Source organism: Belonocnema kinseyi, chromosome 10 (genome assembly GCF_010883055.1).
Source record: "Belonocnema kinseyi isolate 2016_QV_RU_SX_M_011 chromosome 10, B_treatae_v1, whole genome shotgun sequence".
Lineage (NCBI taxonomy): Eukaryota > Metazoa > Arthropoda > Insecta > Hymenoptera > Cynipidae > Belonocnema > Belonocnema kinseyi.
Genome location: NC_046666.1, coordinates 96,324,652 through 96,343,886, shown reverse-complemented (window position 1 = coordinate 96,343,886; position 19,235 = coordinate 96,324,652). Strand labels below are relative to the sequence as shown.

Below are 19,235 nucleotides of genomic sequence, written 5' to 3'. Positions count from 1 at the left end.
CCCCCCATTAACCAAATTTTGGTGAGACTGACGTTATAACTAGACTCTCCGTCATATGACGAATCAATACGGACTTAAAACATGGTCAGGAGTAGATATCGAATAACATGATAGTCAAGAAGTAGGTTTGATTATGAACAAAAGAGCGAAGCAGAATCTCAGAGATCAAGGATATGTATCTCCCAGACTGCAGTGGGTTATAATTAAATTAGGAACCAGAAGATTATTTATATATGCGATGATGGTGAAAGAATCAATCTACTAGGAGATATAAATGGATGGACTGAAGTCCAACGTCAGGACAAAGAGATCATGCTAGGTAGTTTCGGGGATCCAAGAAAAAATGATCAAAGAGTCAGATTAGTTAGCCTATGATTAGAAAAGGGCTCATTTATTACAAAGACTTGGTTTAGACACAAAATGATCCACATGTTCACCTGATGAAGGAAATAGCCATAGTATAATTGCTGATATATGATACAGACGGGATATTAGACGTGTTTAAGAATAGCCTTCGTGTACAAAGACGTGGGTCTCGAAACAGTAAAGGTAAGTGGGTTAGCATTCGCAGACAATAAGGTGGTTATGGAGAATCAATCGAAGACTTGCAAAGAATGCTGAACAAATTGAATACAAGCATGAAGAGCATGGGCCTTAAAATTAACGTAAATAAAATAAAAATGGTGGTGTTCAAAGGGAAGGGTGATGAGACAATATGCAACATTGTCTTAAATGATGAAAGAATAGAGCAAGTTGATAATTACGGATATCTTGGGAGCCTATTCACTAGGCACGGAAAACAGATGATGAGTTAGATGCGCGCATAAAAGCTAAAATGGCAATAAATATTTCTATATTTGTATCAACTGTAGTGCGCGGTAGCGAGACGCGGACCTATCAAGACTGACGAGATAACGATAACAAGATACTTCTCAAAAGAATGCGATGCAGAAGAGAAACTAGTAAACGTATGGAAAATAAATTGGTTAAGATGGTTCGCTCATTTTGAGAGAATGAAAGATGAACGACTAACGGAATAAGTATATCAAGGAAAAGTAACAGGCAGTGTGCCCAGAGGCATACCGCGAAAAGAATGGGTCGAATGTGTATATGCAATGACGGAAACGTATGGCTACAAATTGTTAATAAAAAGAGTGTCAGTAGAGTGATTGAGCCTGAAACAAAAGACCTTGGATACTAATGAGCCCGAGTGGAGACCCTCACATGACGACTTTGTGAGGCTCTTCACTTGGAGTGAACAATAGCGAGATTGATCAAAAACAAGGGTCGGAACAGTGTTGCGCAATTAACGTGTTATTTAAATAAATAACATGAAAATTGTAGATCAATCTAAAAAATGTATACCTCCTGCCTCAGATTACTCCCTTCCTCACCGGGTGAGTCACACAGTACTTAAAATAAATATTCAATATTCAGATAATTACCTGTAAGATATAGGTATAAATAAATATATAAGTTATAAGCAATTACCTGACGTTCTGGCGAAAGTTGTCGATCTTCATTCTCTTCCTCTCTGGATGACTTCCGTTTCAAAATGGAGGTTGGATAAGGATCAGGACTTTGAGCTCTTTTAACAATTTCATCCAAAGACGATCTTCTTTGAGTTTTCAAAATCGGTCGGGACTCTGAAGAATTGCTTTTCGTTAATGAAACATCGGGCGAACAGCTACGACGCCTCATTATTTCGCTCTCATCTAAACTACTGCGTTTTTTCAAGATTCCGTGCCTCTTGTGCAGAGGCTCTATCACAGACGGTGAAAAAGTCACTGGTAACGCTACGTGAGAAGTATCCACCGAGAAGTCTTTACCGTCTCCATCAGTAGTCTTGTGCTTTAAAATGGAGACGGGTGACTGTTGTCGATTAGGTGGATTTTCTAGGTGGTAATCTTCACTCGACTTTTTTAAAATGGAAAATTTGCTGGCCGAGGATGGCAACTCATGGGAATTTACGGCTGTCTTATAAATGTAATTTTTGTGAGATGTTTCTAGGGTGTTTGAATTGCTTTCAGAAGGTTTTGCAGAAAATCGCTTGGCCACAGAGGGACTTGAATTTGAGGCAAGGCGCTCCACACGCTCCATCGTCGCCTTTGTAAGTGCGGTTAATGCATCTACCCTTCGCGAAACTTCAGAATCGTTAAATGTATTTCCACTGGAAAATAAACAAGAGCCAATCATACTTTATTATTATTTAAACGATATTACTTTCATTAAAGAATTAGCGAATAAAACTTAATAAATTAATACTGTTCAAAAAAGAGACAGACAAAGGTGCATCAAAAGGTGGTCAAAAGCGATTGTGTAGATCACCTTCAAAGCAACAATTTTTTTAAAACTTTTTTTCGTGTGTAGAAAAGTTTCTTCAAAAAATGGATATTTTAATTTTTTTCACAAGCGCTGTCAGCATCAAAACAAAAACTATACGTCTAACATCATCATATCGAAATGGACCGATAACGCTACGAGGAGAACGGAAAGGGGCTCTAGAGGGAGAAAAAACATAAGAGACGTAGACTTGTCTCTTTTTAGATAAAGCTGATTGGTCAAAAGCATTTTCGTTGGGTTAAGTTTGAGGAAGCACAGGACCGTGCTTTGTATCGCGAATGCCCGAATAATGTGACGTTTGTTGTACCTTTCAGAATTTATTTAATTATAATTTTGTGTTAATAAATATTAAATATGGTGGTAGCCTGTGCAGATTGTGGGCGTTGTAAAGACATTGAAGTTCATTTTCATAGTTTTAAAATATAAGGTTAGATAACTGGAAATTAAAGAAAAAGTAAAGTTAATTTTTCTTGGCACATTGTTTATTTCAGAGTACACATCATTTTAATAATGGAAAAATTGCATGACACTATTTTTCAAATTTCTGACACTTTTCACACTATTTTTCATCTCACAAAAGGATTATTATTGTAGCATTTTCAATCCAGTTTCAAGAAGAATTTAAGGTTACCAAGTTCTTTTTACAAGCTAACTGAAACAGGATATTTTGCATGAATGTTTTTAAAAATTCAATTTATTATAACTACAAATTTATAATGTATTGTTTATAATTTTTGTTTAACAAAATTAACCGTACAGAATATTTAGGCAATATCCGGGGCCCCTGATTCATTTGACACAGTTCTGGAATAGATAAGGGCAGGTCTACATCTCACATGTTTTTTCTCTCTCTAGAGCCGATTTCCGTTCTCCTCACAGCGTTATCGGTCCATTTCTATATGCCGATGACGTCTTATCAAAAAATGACCTGAATAATATTTGAAGATCTTTTTGAGGTAAATAATTTTACTTGTTAATATTTTTTCAAATCTCACATAGTTTTGCCAGAAAATAGAACTTTTTATTTTTTTTAAACGTAATCGCGAATAAAACAAAAGACTATATCTCTTATCAAAAACTGGCCTACAGTAAATTTCTAGATCTGTTTAGGATGAACAATTTTTGTTTACAAACATTATTTTCGTATCCCCTATAGTTTTTCTATAAAATTTGAATTTTTTAAATAATATTTTGCACAATTAAAACAAAAACTATACATCTCAACAAAAAAAGTTTCCAACAAGATTTGCATTTTTTAGGATCACCCATTTTCTTTTCAACATTTTATGTTATCTTACATAGTTTTGCTGGAGAATTAAATTAATAATTTTTTTAAAAGCAATTTCAGCAGGATAAAACCAGAAGTATTGGCAAAAATAGCTTATTACTATCTTGTTCGGTGTTTTTAAGTCTTAAAAGAGTGTGCCGAAGCTTAATCTAATCTGATCAATTTTCCGAAAGCTATTGTGCCTATACGAGACTACAGATCTCTTACTTTCGACGAAAAAGTAAATTTTACATAAAACTAATCGCTTCTCATTATAATCAGAATGTAAAAATTTCAAACAAAATATATTTAACATCGCCTAACCGTTTTTAATGTTGTGTTTCTTTCTTTATCGAATGAATTTATCAGCATTTTTTCGCTTACTTAAAAATGTAATTTTTCAGAATCATCAAAAGAAGAATGCTCAAATTTAATTTAGATATGAAAATATCTTTAAAAATGGTAGGACGCTTCAAAACAAGAAGAACATAAATAACAAATGATAAACGTTTAAAGCCGTTTGCAACTCAATATCGATGGCGTATCTTTCTTAATTATTGTTAGATGCAACAAAAAATCGAAAATGTAATGTAACCTAGCTCCAATTTTATAATAATTAGGAATTTATTCTCTTCACTTTGAAATTGTTTGTATTTTTATTATTTTTGATTTATTGATGGAGTTCTAATAATTGCCAGTTGATAAACAGTGGGGGAAGTTAAAATATTTCAAATATTGTGCGCATAAAAATTTAGAACTAGTTTCAGTCTTTGATCCTAGAAGTTCTTTTTTTCAATTTCCTTAATGCTTATTGTTAGCAGAGTTGCTAAAGACACTAGGAAATATGAAAAGGTGCACATAGTCAGAGGGGGTAGAGAGGCCCCTATAGAAGGAAAATACGGAAGTCTCGTTGCGAAGTAGATTTTTCCGTATGGTACGGTGGCAAGCGCATAGGTGTAAGAGTAGTGATCAAGACAAGTTGTAACAACTACACTCAACTTCCGATGCGAGAACGATTTCCGGGATGGCTTGCAAGTGGCATTGATCCTCAATCGGATGAGCCAAACGTAAACAGTCAGCGGCGTGAAACCTATTACACTATATACTCACGTGAGTTACCATTTACTGTCCCTTCATCGCTACGCTAGTGTTTCACCCATCGATGAGCACCACCTCTTGACACCGAGGGGCTCCAATCTTACTGTGAAACTGCGAGGACCGGCAGTTCTAGGAAATCGTAAACCGGGGGTCTTTTATCGGGAGTTAAGTGTAGTTAACTAAGTGAGAAGCTCACACACTTGCATAGTGCATAATGCTAAATGTATAAGGTTCTCGACCAATCACAGGCCTCGATTTGAATTCCTGTGATTCTCGCATACCATGGTGCATAACGACCTTTCCATAAAGAGAAAGAGACGGAACATTTCTATCTCTTTTACTCTTTTGGGCTTTCTGCAAACACGCTGCCCGCCACTGCCAGCAAGCGAAGTGTGATAAAGGTCTCAAGGCATCGAAAAGTTCGTTGCATTGAACTTTCATGCATCCTGAAGCCATCTCGTGCATTCTGCAGCCGCTTGTAGCAGACGCTTTTAAATTGCCTAAACTCTAATTTGAAATTTTCGCGCGTCGCATCGTTTAGTTTTGACAGTGTTTTCTTGTTTTGAAAGTAAGAATTAATCGGACTCCCTATAAAGACTTACCGACCAAATACATACGAAAAAGTTATTTAACCCTCTGCCGTCCACGTTATTTTTACTATCTCCACCGCCCATGTGGGACCAAAGCAGTTTTCAATTGGTGTTCACTCATAGCCGAAAAGTGCGACACTTATGCGGCTTAGTGCATTCTGCCCTCATATGACGCAAATTTTTTGAAGGGGAAAGAATGACGCGTCAGCTTGTTTCTTCTCGATAAAATTCGACTTCGAAAAATCGCCTAGGCCATGTACGACCCACATGGACGGCGGAGGGTTAACATAAAATCACTTACTTTTATAAATATTGATTAATTGTCCACGAAAAACCCAATTTTCACAATTCTCACGTCAGCACTTGACAGTTTGAGGTTACAAAACGCTGGTCGATGCTAGCCCACTACCTTACATAAAGCCCGATGCACCGGGAGCAACTATGTGCAGCAATATGCGTTGAAGCGTGTTCTATTATGCCTTATACTTATTCGCTATACAGAAGTGTATGCTTCTCGCTTTAAAGAAACAGCATTTGCTTCAAACCACGGGTCATCTCGACAACGAGAAATTCCAGACCTTTTCATACGGTCGTGGAGATGTGAATGCATAGTCTGCCCGATTTGAAATGTATTCACCTTTTTTTAAAGAATAAAAATTCATAAAGTTAACATAAAAAACAAAGTGTATGCTTTTTATCATTTAATTATAGTTTAATGAACTATTTTTATTGCCTAAAAAATTGAAAAATGGCCAAGTTCTAAACAGTCGCCGTGACGCTGTCCGAAAGAGAGGCTGAATGCGGTGTACACTCCAGCACCTCGCAGGATTATCTGAAACAGTCTGCACACAAAAATTGATTGGTGCATACATGTGGTCCCAGGATGAAACAATAATATTAAAGAAATAATGATAATTGGCTGAAACGGAAGATTTAGAGTAAGAAATTTCAAACTTTGACCCAGGCGAAAACATGTTTATTTTGATAACTTTTAGTCCGTCTTAGGTTCATCCATTGGACATAAGTATCTTCAAAATGTGTGCAAAATATGAGCTTGATCGGTCCAATAGTTTTTGCGTAATCGTGTACACCGATTTTCAGCTCATTAAAAAAAAAGTTTCGAAATAATCACGTTTAAAATTTCGGCAAAGGAAAAACGTATGATTCTGTGACAGTTGGTTTCGATTTCCGTTCGCGCTAATGTAGCGAGTATGGAGGGGTATTAATGGAACTCTAAGTCGAACGTATTTGAGCATCGGATTGGCGGAAACTTGGTTTGTCGGATTATGACTCCAAGCGAAGCACAAGCGAGTCACGCTCAAAGGCTTGCAGAACGCCATTTTTGAGAACTGACCAAAATCACTAACTGCATCGTATTCTACAGGTTTCAAACTATAAATTTAGGCAATACAAAATTCATTTTTTGAAGCCTCTATAGGGAGTGCCCCCCTTAAAGTAAATAGGAATATGGGAAAATAAATAATCCGTTAAGAGTTACATAATTAATATCAAAAAGATTTCTCTTAAGAATTTATTCTAACCTGGTGCGCTGCATATAAACTGGTTTTTGACTTGAAATGGGAGCAACGGCACTCGCAGTATGTGAAAAGCTATGAGTTTTGGAACATCCAGTGTTTGATTGCAAATCGACTTTCAAAGTCGAATCCTTTAAAGAGTTTCTCCTTTCCAAGTTTGAAAAGTACTGCCGACACGTTCCTGAATCTAAACGTATATTTTCTGTTCCCTGATTTCGATCAGTCACTTGCCTTCTATATCTTCTCGCAATGTTTTCAACTGTGCAAATAATGGAAAAAATATTATACCATTTCCAAAATTAGACAAATTTTACTTTTTATTATGAATGATAGCTATTAATAAATTGGCAGATAAAAATTAAACTCACTCCTATTTCCACGATCACCTTGTAATTCCTCTGTGTGCAAAGATCGGTTCAAATAAGATTTCCTCTTGTGACTCTTATCTTTCTCCCTGGTTGTATGCTTTATAGTCTCGTTATGTGAAGACATGTGATTTCTCTACATAGAGATGGTAAGTTTATTTCATACATCATAACAATATGCAACATGAAAAATAAAGTTAAGGGAAGTAAGAAAGTTGAAGTAGAGTATGTACGTGTATATAGGACTGAGACTTACATCTTTAAAAGAAGAAGTGGTATTTGATTGATAATTCCAAGGCACTGATACTTCTCTTGATCGGCTGGACGATTGTCCAGAGCCTACTGCATTTTCGAATTTCAAATATATTTTAAACTTGCATAACATTCGTGAGCAAATACAATATTTAATTTACAAGGAATCCTGTTGACCTTATAAGTTGCTTATACTTTACTGAATTGGTAGATTCCAATATTCGCTTTAATTGAAAAATATTTTTTCATTGTTTTACTTTACAAATAACTATTTACCTATGAAATGAAAATTATATTTTCAGATTTTAAGGTGGCTTTAAAAAAAAGGCCTAGATTAGTGGCTGAAGTTTCTTTAAATGGAAAAATCTACGAGATCTCACAGCATCACTGACGTTTCGACTGTATGTCGAGTGCGACGTTACAAATTTTATGAGTGAAGTAAACTCATTTTTATACGGTATAAAATAAAATAATAGTAAATAAATCTTTTTTTTTAAACTTCGAATCAGTCTGCAGACTAGCCATAAATAAGTCTTTAAATAATCAATTTAAAAACATGAATATTGTTGTGTATGTATCCATGTTTTAACATTTATTTTTAAACATTTATGCCCATTCTGCAGACGAAGACGAAGTTTTAAACTAGAATATAAGTCATTATTTATTATTATTTCGTTTTATATTTAATAAAAATGATTTTACGTCACTTATAAAATTTGCAACGTCGCACTCAATTAAATACAAGGCTCTAACCATCCCATATATATGTACTATTCTGATCATGACCGTCGACACACAGTCAAAACGTCAATAATGATGTGAGATCTCTCAGACTTTTTTATTAAAAAAAGCTTTGACCAGTAATCTACACCTCTATTTTTTACCACCATCTTCAAATTATATTACCCTGGACAACACCTAAAAATCTTCTTGGAATAACATTTTATTTAAACACTTTTATAAATTTGACCAAAAATCTCGGAATTTCGTAAACGCAATTACCAGTAAAAATAAATTAAATAAAGGTCACATCAGTATTTATTATTTATTATATTAGTAATTATTATTAAGTATATATTATCAATATCAGAAGTATCCGTAATTTCCAAATAGCCACATACTCTGAAAATTGGGTAAAACTGAAAAATTTTATGTCACTAAAGTTCGCAAAGTTTATAAACGAAAATATAATAATTTTTATGATTATTCGAATGATTTTTTTATATTTCGTTGGCATAAAAATAATGTACTCATCCATCTGGGTGCTTAAGATCGTAAGCCACAATTACATTTTACAGGACAGACTCTCACCTAAAATCTTAAAGTAACCAATATAACGTTATAATGTATTATTACCATCTGCAATCATCTATTACATTATTTTTACGATAATTGAACAACGATTTTTTTTATTAGTTGAATGTTTATAGTCGCATCAACTAACAAAGCCATTGGCGACTGTATTGTAGGGTTAATTATAAACCGTAGGGTATCTGTAGGGTAGTATACCCAAGGACAGAAGCGAAGCTTTCAGAAAACACGTCTAGCCGTGTTTCCTGCTTTGGGAATCGAACCCGCGACAGCAAGGCTGTCAAGAATGCAATATTCGAACATAGGAAAATCACTATACTATTTGAGACACGATGACTGTCAACAACTAATTGATTTCAGTAATTAAAAAAAAATCTTATATTTTTGTTTATAAACGTTGCGAACTTCGGTGATGATTTCAGTTATAGTTGATGTCAAATAATGGTGCACGACCATTTGTTTAAACGGTCCCATTAATAGAATTTTTGTCAAAATAATTACATAAATCAAAAACGTAAAAACCGAAATTTGATTTTATTGGTGATAATAAAACTAAAAAATTAAAATGAAAAAGAATTGTAACAATGTCCACTTAAAAGTTTAAATTGTACATAAATATAAATGGAGCATATGCTTTCAGCCAGGCAATTAAAAAAGGCAAAATTAAAAGGACAGAAAACTATTTTTAAACTCACCACTAGGAGAAACAATGGATGCAGCACGCAATCTAGAAGTTTTAGTTTCACGAATCACATTTGTTTTATTCGATGTTACTTGCTTAGAGTCCTCTGTGCTTTCTATCTTGGAACAAATGCGATTATTGGCCTTTTCCTTTACAGTGGAATTCTTGTGTTCTGTTTTGGTTTGAACACTTGCATATTACTTGTCAGTTTTTAAATCACACTTAAAGAAAAGCTTGGTTGGGTGAATTAGAATTCTGCTTAAGTAAGCCCTTTCTATTAATTATGGTAAAATTAACTGACATTAATAGTAAGAGCAGGATTTAACCAGAATTCAAGTTAACTTAACCAAATGTTTTTGTATCTACACATTGGTTTTTAAATGATACAGTTACTTCCATATAACACGGTGCCAGGTTTAAAAATAAATATCAGTCTTCACACTGCCGGTTTCTTAGGATAAAGCAGACACTCATAACATATTAAAACGTTATTATTCAAACTCAAACAAAAGTGAAGTAAAAATATTCTTTTTAAAAATTGAGTTGATGTGTTAATAGTGCAGAAGAAATGAAATTGAACTATATGGCATTATTTTAGGCATTCTTAAGAAGAATACGGATGTTAGGGCAGACAACACAATGATGAAATTATTTATGTAATACACACAATGCTGCCGTGCAAATGAAAATGAGCGTTTCCGCAATTTTTGTCAAAATTGAAATAAAGTCGTAGGCACGTTTATAATACTTTCCTTTACTCAGATATATATAAGAACAAAAAATTCAGAGTGAAAGGTATTTAACTTAAAAAAATAATTGACCGCATCTGCGAAAATCACATTGTCTATTTGAAAGTAAGTTAATGAAATAATTTACAAAATAATAAATTAACTTTTTTGTAGTATACATTTTTTTGTAATTATCCTTTACCAACTACGGTTGTAAATAAGTTTTTATTTTTTGGGGTCTTTAATAAATTGTTAAATTTAATAATTAAAATGTTTTCTAATATGTACGTGTATTATAATATACACAATTTTAAACACCTTATTTATGTGTTATTACAGTATTTCTTTTATTATCAGCATATACAGGTATCTCAATTATAGCCGAGATTAGAGAACACAAACCGTAACTGAAAATTTATATTAAAAATACTGAAAATAAGTTTATCTTACCATAAAATCTAAAAATTTAATGTTTTTACGGAGAAAGTAAGTGTTTATTTTTAAAAATTGGTAAAAATGTGAGTGTGGCAAGTTGAAAGAAAATTCCGACGCCAGCGTACAGTTGTCGATCATGCAGATGCAATATTTTTTATTTTTCACGGCAGAATATAAAAGGTACTGATCAAACATAGGGGCGATACTTACTTATGATATTTAAGGAAGAAGGCGACTTTGTACTTTTCTTGGCTTTAGTATCGACACTGGACGGGTCTTGAGGTTTGTTACTACATTGAGAAGTTGCAATTCGACTTTCATATCCCGATGAATGATTTAGCATCTGATTTTTGGCACTGTCTTCATTCGCTGCCATTAATGACGTTGCCCCAGCTGCTACCATTACTGTTAGCAAAAGACCACAGAAATTTTATTAAACAGTATATTACGGAAAAATAAATATTTTATTCATTGAAAAATTATAATGATGTAAATTACAAACTAATGATGTATTCTGATACATTTTTATAGAAAAAAAACAACCTATTTATCAAACCTTTAAGCTCAATTTTGGAAATGTTAATTTTAATTGCAATTTTTATTACCACACAGGGCAGAAAGTTCATATGAATGACGACAAAAAAATGTTTTCACGAATTTTTTTGCAAAATTGTTTTTGGATGTCTAAAAACGTATTCCATGCAAAAATGGCCAAATTTTTCGTTTCGGGATGAGTAACAACCCCAAAAATAATTTCTGTAGATGCCGACAGAACAGTCGACTACAAAGTCGATAAAGTTCATATATATTTAAGACAGTAATAAGTAATCGTTGGGAATCAAAACCAGACGAAATTTTTGCTCCAACCCCCAGGATCTACCCCTATGATAAACGATATTCGAAATGGGAAAAATCTACAAAAACAACCAGAAGTTAACAAACTTTTAAGCATGTACCTCCCTAAAAACTTATCTACTTTGCTCCCCCCGAATAATTATAGCGACCAAACATCTCGGTCGGATACCAAAAATCCACCCCTGGTGAAAACCGATTTCTGAAAATTCGGCAAATCAACAAAAAAAGTCAGAAGGTAGTACAAAGTTAGGTGTCTAACGTATTGAAAAATTACCCTTTTTATTCCCCTAACTAATGCTGGTAGCAAAACTTCTCGGTCGGATATCGAAAACCCACCCCTAATTTATAAGTTCCAAAAACTCAAGAAAATGTCCAATTCAGTTCGAAGTTAATATATATACTACTATTTTATAGCCTAGAATATTTATCAAGATCATTCCTCTGATGATGGTAGTGGTAGAAAATCTCGGTCGGATTCCAAAAATCCACCCCTTAATGAAACGCGATTTTTCAAAATTTGGAAAATCTACCAAAACAACCAGAAGTTAATACAAACTTAGGTATTTAACGTCCTGAAAAATTCTCCCTTTTGCCCCCCCCCCAATAATGCTAGTGCCAAAACTTCTCGGTGGGATATCGAAAACCCACCCCTAAATAATAACTTCCAAAAACACAAGAAAATGTCCATTTAAGTTCGAAGTTACTAAGTTTGCGATTTTTATATAGCCTTGAATGTTTATGCAAAGCATCCTTCTAATGATGATAGTTGCAGAACATTTCGGTCAGATTCCAAAAATACACCCTTAATGAAACGCGATTTTTGAAAATTCGGAAAATCTACCAAAACAGCCAGAAGTTATTACAAACTTAGATATTTAACATTCTGAAAAATTCCCCTTTTTGTTCCCCCGAATAATGCTAGTGGCCAAAATTCTCGGTCGGATATTGGAAACCCACCACTAAGTAATAACTTCCAAAAACTCAAGAAAATGTCCAGTTTAGTTCAAAGTTAATAAATTTGCGATTTTTGCATAGCCTTAAAAAATCACTAAAATGATCCCCTGAAAAATTATGTTGGTTAAAAAGCCTCCAGACTTAAAATATCTTTTAAATTCCTTAAGGCCATGTATGAGTTTAACAGCTGATCAAGACAGCCCTAAGATCAATATTTTTTTACTCATATTGAAAAATAAAAGTTTAAATAACGCAGAAGTTTTGTTCAGGAAATGTTAATAAATATTAAAGAATCGTTTGTGGCCTTGCAAAGAGTTAGAGGAAGAAAAAAGTTTATATATGCAAAAAATGATTATCGACGGACACATTTAGGTTTTACAGCAGAAGTTTGACTTTTAATTTTCTCTGACGGTAATCATGCAATCTGTTTTACCCGCAGAAACCTAGAAATTCGAAGTTGTCTACTCGCTACGCTAGTGCTGCTATGACACAGCTGATACCAGAATGATAAAACCTTATAACTAGCCCATTGACAACATTGTAAATTGCTTGCAGGGTTTGACGACAGCACGGTCGGTATTTCTCCAAAATAGTAATTAAAAAAAACCTTTTTCAATATTCTAATTATTTAGGAACAGAGACATATTCTTGCATGCCTTCTATTTATCGTGCCAAATTTTAAACAAGATATCTCATTCCGTGTGGACGTAAGTTGGGAAAGAAAACTTCCACTGGTGTTTTCTTCAAAAAAAATTTTTTCTCAAAATTTCCACCAGAAAAAAGCAGAGACATGGACCTTATTATCTCCTCTTTCATTTCCCAAACTTTCAGAGCGATACCTCATTTCTTTTAGACGTAAGTTGGGAAAGAAAAATTGAAGACCAGGTTTGTTCACGTGACCATATCGTCACATGGCCTTAAGATATTGTACTAATAAAATTATTCTGAAAAAATGTTTATAAGTTGAAACATTTAAAAACAGATGTATAGATAGCATATATTCGCTCACAAGAGTGTGTAAGATATACAACAGCGTGCGCGCGAGTGCGTGCGCGGTATAGTTAGAAGGGTTTGAAGACATAGCTCTAGTCTTGCTTGCTGGTCGACTTTGAAACTCTTCACCGCTTCTCGGTCTCGGGTAGCCTCGGCGGTCTTTGGCTTTCGATTGTCGGGCTTCCAACTGCTTTAAATCCTCGCATCTGAGCAGCCTCATTCACTAATAGTAAGCTGGGACAATTTTATTAGATTAAATTTCTAAATGACCAATATTTCCAAACAATTTCATTATTCAATACTAACCGCTATTTTTGGAACAAATAGTGAAATGGCGATGACTTTATTCATTTACTACTCTATTGATACTTTATTTCTATTCTTTAAAAATAACATTATATAGAAGAAGTATGAGTTTTATTTAATACATCAAGAATAAATTTTATTTTTTTAATTATTTATTGTTCTATTATTATTAAATTTTGTACTGCCATTGTTCATTTTAGAATGAAAAGTGTAATACACTAAACAAAATCGATTAGCGTAGTGGACAAGGGAGTAAACTCATATTGTATCTAAAGAGTCTGAAAGATTTTAACCCTAGAAGTCCACATCTGAACACTCGTTGAGTTCACACTGGGGACCAGTGACCCCAATCAAGTTTAAGATGTTCCCTATGCCCCACAAAATAATTTTCGTCAACAGTGATGGACATAATATTTTCTCGGAGATATTTAGAGTATCTTTGGAACAAAAGAACTTAAAACAATTTTTTGAAAAAAGATTCCGGAGAAAAAAGCGTGAAAATACGGAAATAGAGTTTAATTTTCAATTTTTGTTGCTTCTGTTTTTCTTTAATTTCTCCTAGGGTTTTAAGGATGAAATTTTGGAGAATCAGGAGAAAATTGCGACTTCAATACCTTTTAAAAATATGAATTATTCGGAGGCATGAAAAATAAGAAAACTGAAAAGTACGAGTACATAAAAAAACGTTATTTTTATTTTATATTTTTAAAAAATACAAAAGAATTGTTGCAAACGTTAAAAAAAGTAAAAGGAAATAGTCTATTTTATTTTTTTTTTATTTTTCAATTTATAAATGGTATTCGTGTGCAGTCGCAGTGAGTGCAGCGACCCGACCGGTGATCGTTACACATCGCAGATTGGCAAGAAGTGCAGCAAATCCGAGTTTTGCGGTCGCTTTCTCGCAAGCACAGTGTAACCTTTGTAAGGCGTTCTTGGAGAAGTGGAGTGATTGGTACCAGCGATAAGTTTTTCAGAAAAGTCCGGCAATTTAATTTTAGTTTAATCACGCTGCACAAGTACAAGATCATTGCATTAATTAGAGCTTGATCCATCTTTCAGAAGAAAATCCTCATAGGCCACTGCTTAGACTTCCTTAACGAGGAATACTCGTGGCAGAGCTGATCGAATAAATCAGTACCGGATCCATCAAAGTGCCATGTCCAGGACATATGCAAAGCACGACGCTCCAGCTTCTAAACCTTTCTTGAAAGATTCCGGAATTTCGCGTTTATTCTTTGGCGTATAGTTACTACGATCGTGAGCTAGTTTTCCTTCAGCATTCTTCGTATTAAATTCACTGATGTGAACCAGTTATCGCAAGTCACATTTCAGTAAGTGCCATGAATCAGGGTTATAAGAGTCCGAACGTAGTTACCAGGAACTGATTCGTTAGGACCTGGCTGCAATTTTCCGACATATGGGATCACATTCTTCACATAAAAAGTGTTTGAATCATTGAACGCATGACCCGAGCAGACATATGCACAGTCAATTGGGACGCATATCGCTCACGCGCGTGAAGGTCGCACGCATGCCGGTGACATGCGAGCTCTAAATTTATGCTTTATGTTAAACACAACCGATTATGCATGCAAATTAGGGAAATTGCTTATAGTAATAATAAAGATGATCATTTTTATTATTTGATTGAGTAGGTTTATAAAAATAACAAAGCACGATATTAAAAAAATAAGGTTATGTTTGGACGCAATTGACATTAAAACTACGTTCATCCAAGGAACTGGTATCCAAAAAATACCCAAAGCGTCAACTCCGGCAAACACTTCACTTTAACTATATTGTAATAAAACGCGGAAGTAAACCAGGGAAAACTTTGAGTTTGAGCACTAAAAACACGGAGTGACGCGTGCTGATGGCGGGAGAATGCGTTGATCAGAAATGGTCAGGGGAGCGGGGAGACTAAGTGAGTGCGTCTAGCGACGGCCATAATCATTTTCAACAGCTGAGCGCGCGTTTTAGACTTGTTATCTCAACTTGAAAGCATGAACATCATTATAAAATTGATTCAAATTCAATTAATGATTAAAAATGTATCAATTTATTAAAAAAATAAGTACTCAAAGTTAAAAGAATTCAATTAAACATTAAGTATGCATTTCTGCAAATACTTCAACAAATTTCTAAACATTTAAACATAATCGAAATATAAAATGTTCAAGAAAATATGTGGAAAATTACATTTTGTTTTGGGAAAAGGCAGACTAATCATTTTTATTATTTTCTTCATATGAGGGAATTTGAAATATTTCAAATTAACAATATATCTACGATTGAATTAGATGATTATTATGGGATTAGGCATTAATTGTCGGTAGGATGGACGCACGCGTGCGTCAAAGACAGCCTGTCATACGCAGTCAAGCGTGAAGTACCCTGATGGCGATAAGAGACGCATTACGCACGCACTCTACCTACCCATCACAGCATTTCGGCAGGTGAAGACGGCATGCGCGCGTTATGGCTCACACGCATGCGAGCATTGTGCGTCGCACGATTGTTATCTGGGTAAATGTATCAAAATTATGTAATTATTCAACAAAATGTAACATATGATACTAATTTAAAAATAAAGTTGATATCTCTGGCTCAATTTTTAGAAATTTTTAAAATAGACATTAAATAATTATTTCAATAATTACATAATGTTTTTAGAAAAATGTACTACTCCAACAATGACAAGCAATTACATTTCAATCAGAAAATACAATCATTTTTTTACATTTTTTGGGAATAAATAATTAGTTTCACTATTTATATTTGTTTAAATGCCCGTGTGGAAAACCCCCCGCTGAAACTTCTTAGGGTGAGGGCCCCCAGCGGGGGCACGCATGGATGTTCCATGCGTGGAAATTCTACGAGGACCCCCGCCGAAGGCCCAGCTCGGTTGCCCTCATGGATCAGCGATAAAATCTCTTAGTCCAAAGGGTGAACTTTTTTTACACCACAAATATTAAGGTTTCATGAGTTCAGACTTACAAACAGTGAATTTCTGACAAAAATTCGATGACACTTTGTTGAAATTCGAACTCTGGCAATATGGATATTCCATAGAGGCCGCCGCCGGTGGCTGAGCTCTGTTACTCTCACGGATTAACGATTAAAATTTGTAAGTTGGAAGGGTGAATATTTTGTATCCTAAACAATTGAATTTAAAAAATACGTTTAAAAACATGGTTCATTCGTACTAAAATTTTAAAAAACTATGAATACCCAAAAGTTTAAAAAATGTTCTTATTAAGCAATTGTCAAAATACATGAACAAATTTCTGTGTTCCGTCGTTAAAAATTGTAAATTTTCATAAAAAATTACATTTTCTGTCATTGTACAAAGTTGTAAAGTAGTCTATATCGGGAAAAAACGAAACAGTGCGCGAAGAACAATTGTAATAGATTAAAATTATTTATTTAATAATTATTTTATTGGTATTCCTGTTAATAGTTTATGTATTTTACATTTACATAACGTCATATGATAATAAAAAATTAGAAAGAGACCTCAAAATTTGGTATTTTAACTTTTCTGAACTGTGCCTTATGAGGATGGATTTTTCACAGAGTTTCAACTTGTCGATTTAGCGCAGTGTAATAGCACTCCCGACTGTTAGGCGATAGATTTAGGTATAGAATATATGTAGGTTCGATACCCCGTAGCGTTAGAAATTTTATTTGTAATATAATGTTAAAAAATGTAATATATGTATTCACTCTAAACAGGACTATCAATATCTGCAGACAGAAAAATTCGATAAAAGTGTAACTTTACCTGTAAAGTGAGTTCGAATAATTTGGACCTTAATGAGCTATGCTAAAGTCTCTTGAGGATATAGTGTACAAGAAAAGAGGTTGAAGGATGTCCATTGCCTGGCCGCTCGTGGCCGCTCGAAGCCTTTTGAAAAAAGGGGTCTGCTTCTGTACGGTCCCGTGCAGTGTGTAGGTATTGGCCGATGATAGACCTGGCCACGTGGTATATTAAACAGCAGAGGTTTCCACAAGCCACGGGTGCAGCACTACCCAAGATCGCCCGGCCTTCTTCAAGATTTACGATTTTTTTCGAGGGGAAACTGAGAAAAAAGTCATGACACCTCCAAAAAAATCTCGTTTCTAATGCTGAACCTTAAAGTCCCTTTTTCCTGGTATAACTATAGGACTTGAAATAAACAGTATTTTATTTAAATTATTCGAAGTAATTGCCGATAATAGTTCACGAATACGTTTTTTTATCATTAATTATACTAAATAATTAATCAAATACTCATAATAATAAGAATAAGTGTTCACAAATAAATTGAAACATTGCATTTAGTAATTTAATAAATTATTTAGTTCCACTTAACAATTTTTGAACTAGTCATACTTACAAATTTGTCATTATCAAATTTATAATTGAGTATGCGTTTTTAATATTATGTAATAGAAACCCAATTATGTGTGAACTTTTTAATCTATATAAAAATTTAATCTCTATAAAACTTTTTTAATCTATGGGAATATGTTGAATTATTCATAAACAAACTGATTTTTAGGGAATGTAAATTGTGTGTATATAAAATTTACAATGCATTGGATATTTTATTCAGCAATATTAAAGTAAAGAAAAATAAACATTTACAATTTTATTTCACAATTCTCTATTTCAGTGTCAAGTTTCGAATAGTACAATAGAAAAACTGAGCAGATAGTAAAATTGATAGTACAAATAATATATATTAAATAATAGAAAATAATATTATTTATTATTTCTAATAATAGAAAACGGATTAGATCTAACCTATTAACCTGGGAACTCTCGTATACAAGGTGTGTTAAAAAAATAAGGTGACTTTATGGTTTTCTCAAAAAATATTCATTTATTCCTCAATATTTATGTTGTCCCCTTCAAAGTAAACCCCCTCAGATATAATACACTTGTGCCAACGCTTTTTCCAATCATCGAAGCACTGCTGATAATCATTTTGTGGTATAGCCTTGAATTCTTTCAGCGATACAGTTTTTATCTCCTCAATCGTTGAAAATCGATGTCCTTTCATGGGTCTCTTCAGTTTTGGGAAAAGAAAAAAGTCACTGGGGGCCCAATCCGGCGAATATGGAGGCTGGGGCATGACTGTGGTGCTGTTTTTGGTCAGAAAATCTTTCACAAGCAACGATGAATGAGCAGGTGCATTAACGTGATGCAAAAGCCACGAATTGTTTTTCCAAAGTTCCGGACGTTTTTTGCGTATCGCCTCTCGCAAACGGCGTATAACTTGAGGGTAATACTCCTTATTGACCGTACGACCCTATGGTAAGAATTCCTGATGCACTACGCCACGGTAATCAAAGAAGACAGTGAGCAAAACTTTCACATTTGACCGAACTTGACGTGCTTTTTTCGGTTTTGGAGACTCAGGATGCTTTCACTGAGACGATTGGGCTTTAGTTTCGACGTCATAACCATATACCCACGATTCATCCCCAGTTATAAGCCTTTGGAGAAAATCAGGATCATTATTGACTTCATTCA

The 19,235-nt window shown here is 34.1% G+C and overlaps 1 protein-coding gene across 4 annotated transcripts in view; it reads right to left on the bottom strand.

The window, feature by feature from the left end:
* LOC117181395 (supervillin-like) overlaps positions 1-19,235 on the bottom strand; it is a 206,552-nt gene that overhangs the window by 138,371 nt on the left and 48,946 nt on the right. For all 4 annotated transcript variants that reach the window (XM_033374005.1, XM_033374006.1, XM_033374008.1 and 1 more), the window contains exons 2-7: positions 10,817-11,011; positions 9,457-9,615; positions 7,455-7,540; positions 7,202-7,334; positions 6,840-7,092; positions 1,492-2,170 (exon numbers count right to left, since the gene is read on the bottom strand). In XM_033374005.1, the coding sequence (XP_033229896.1) occupies positions 1,492-2,170; positions 6,840-7,092; positions 7,202-7,334; positions 7,455-7,540; positions 9,457-9,615; positions 10,817-11,009 (1,503 nt within the window). In that variant the 5' untranslated portion in view covers positions 11,010-11,011. The remainder of the gene's footprint in view (positions 1-1,491; positions 2,171-6,839; positions 7,093-7,201; positions 7,335-7,454; positions 7,541-9,456; positions 9,616-10,816; positions 11,012-19,235) is intronic.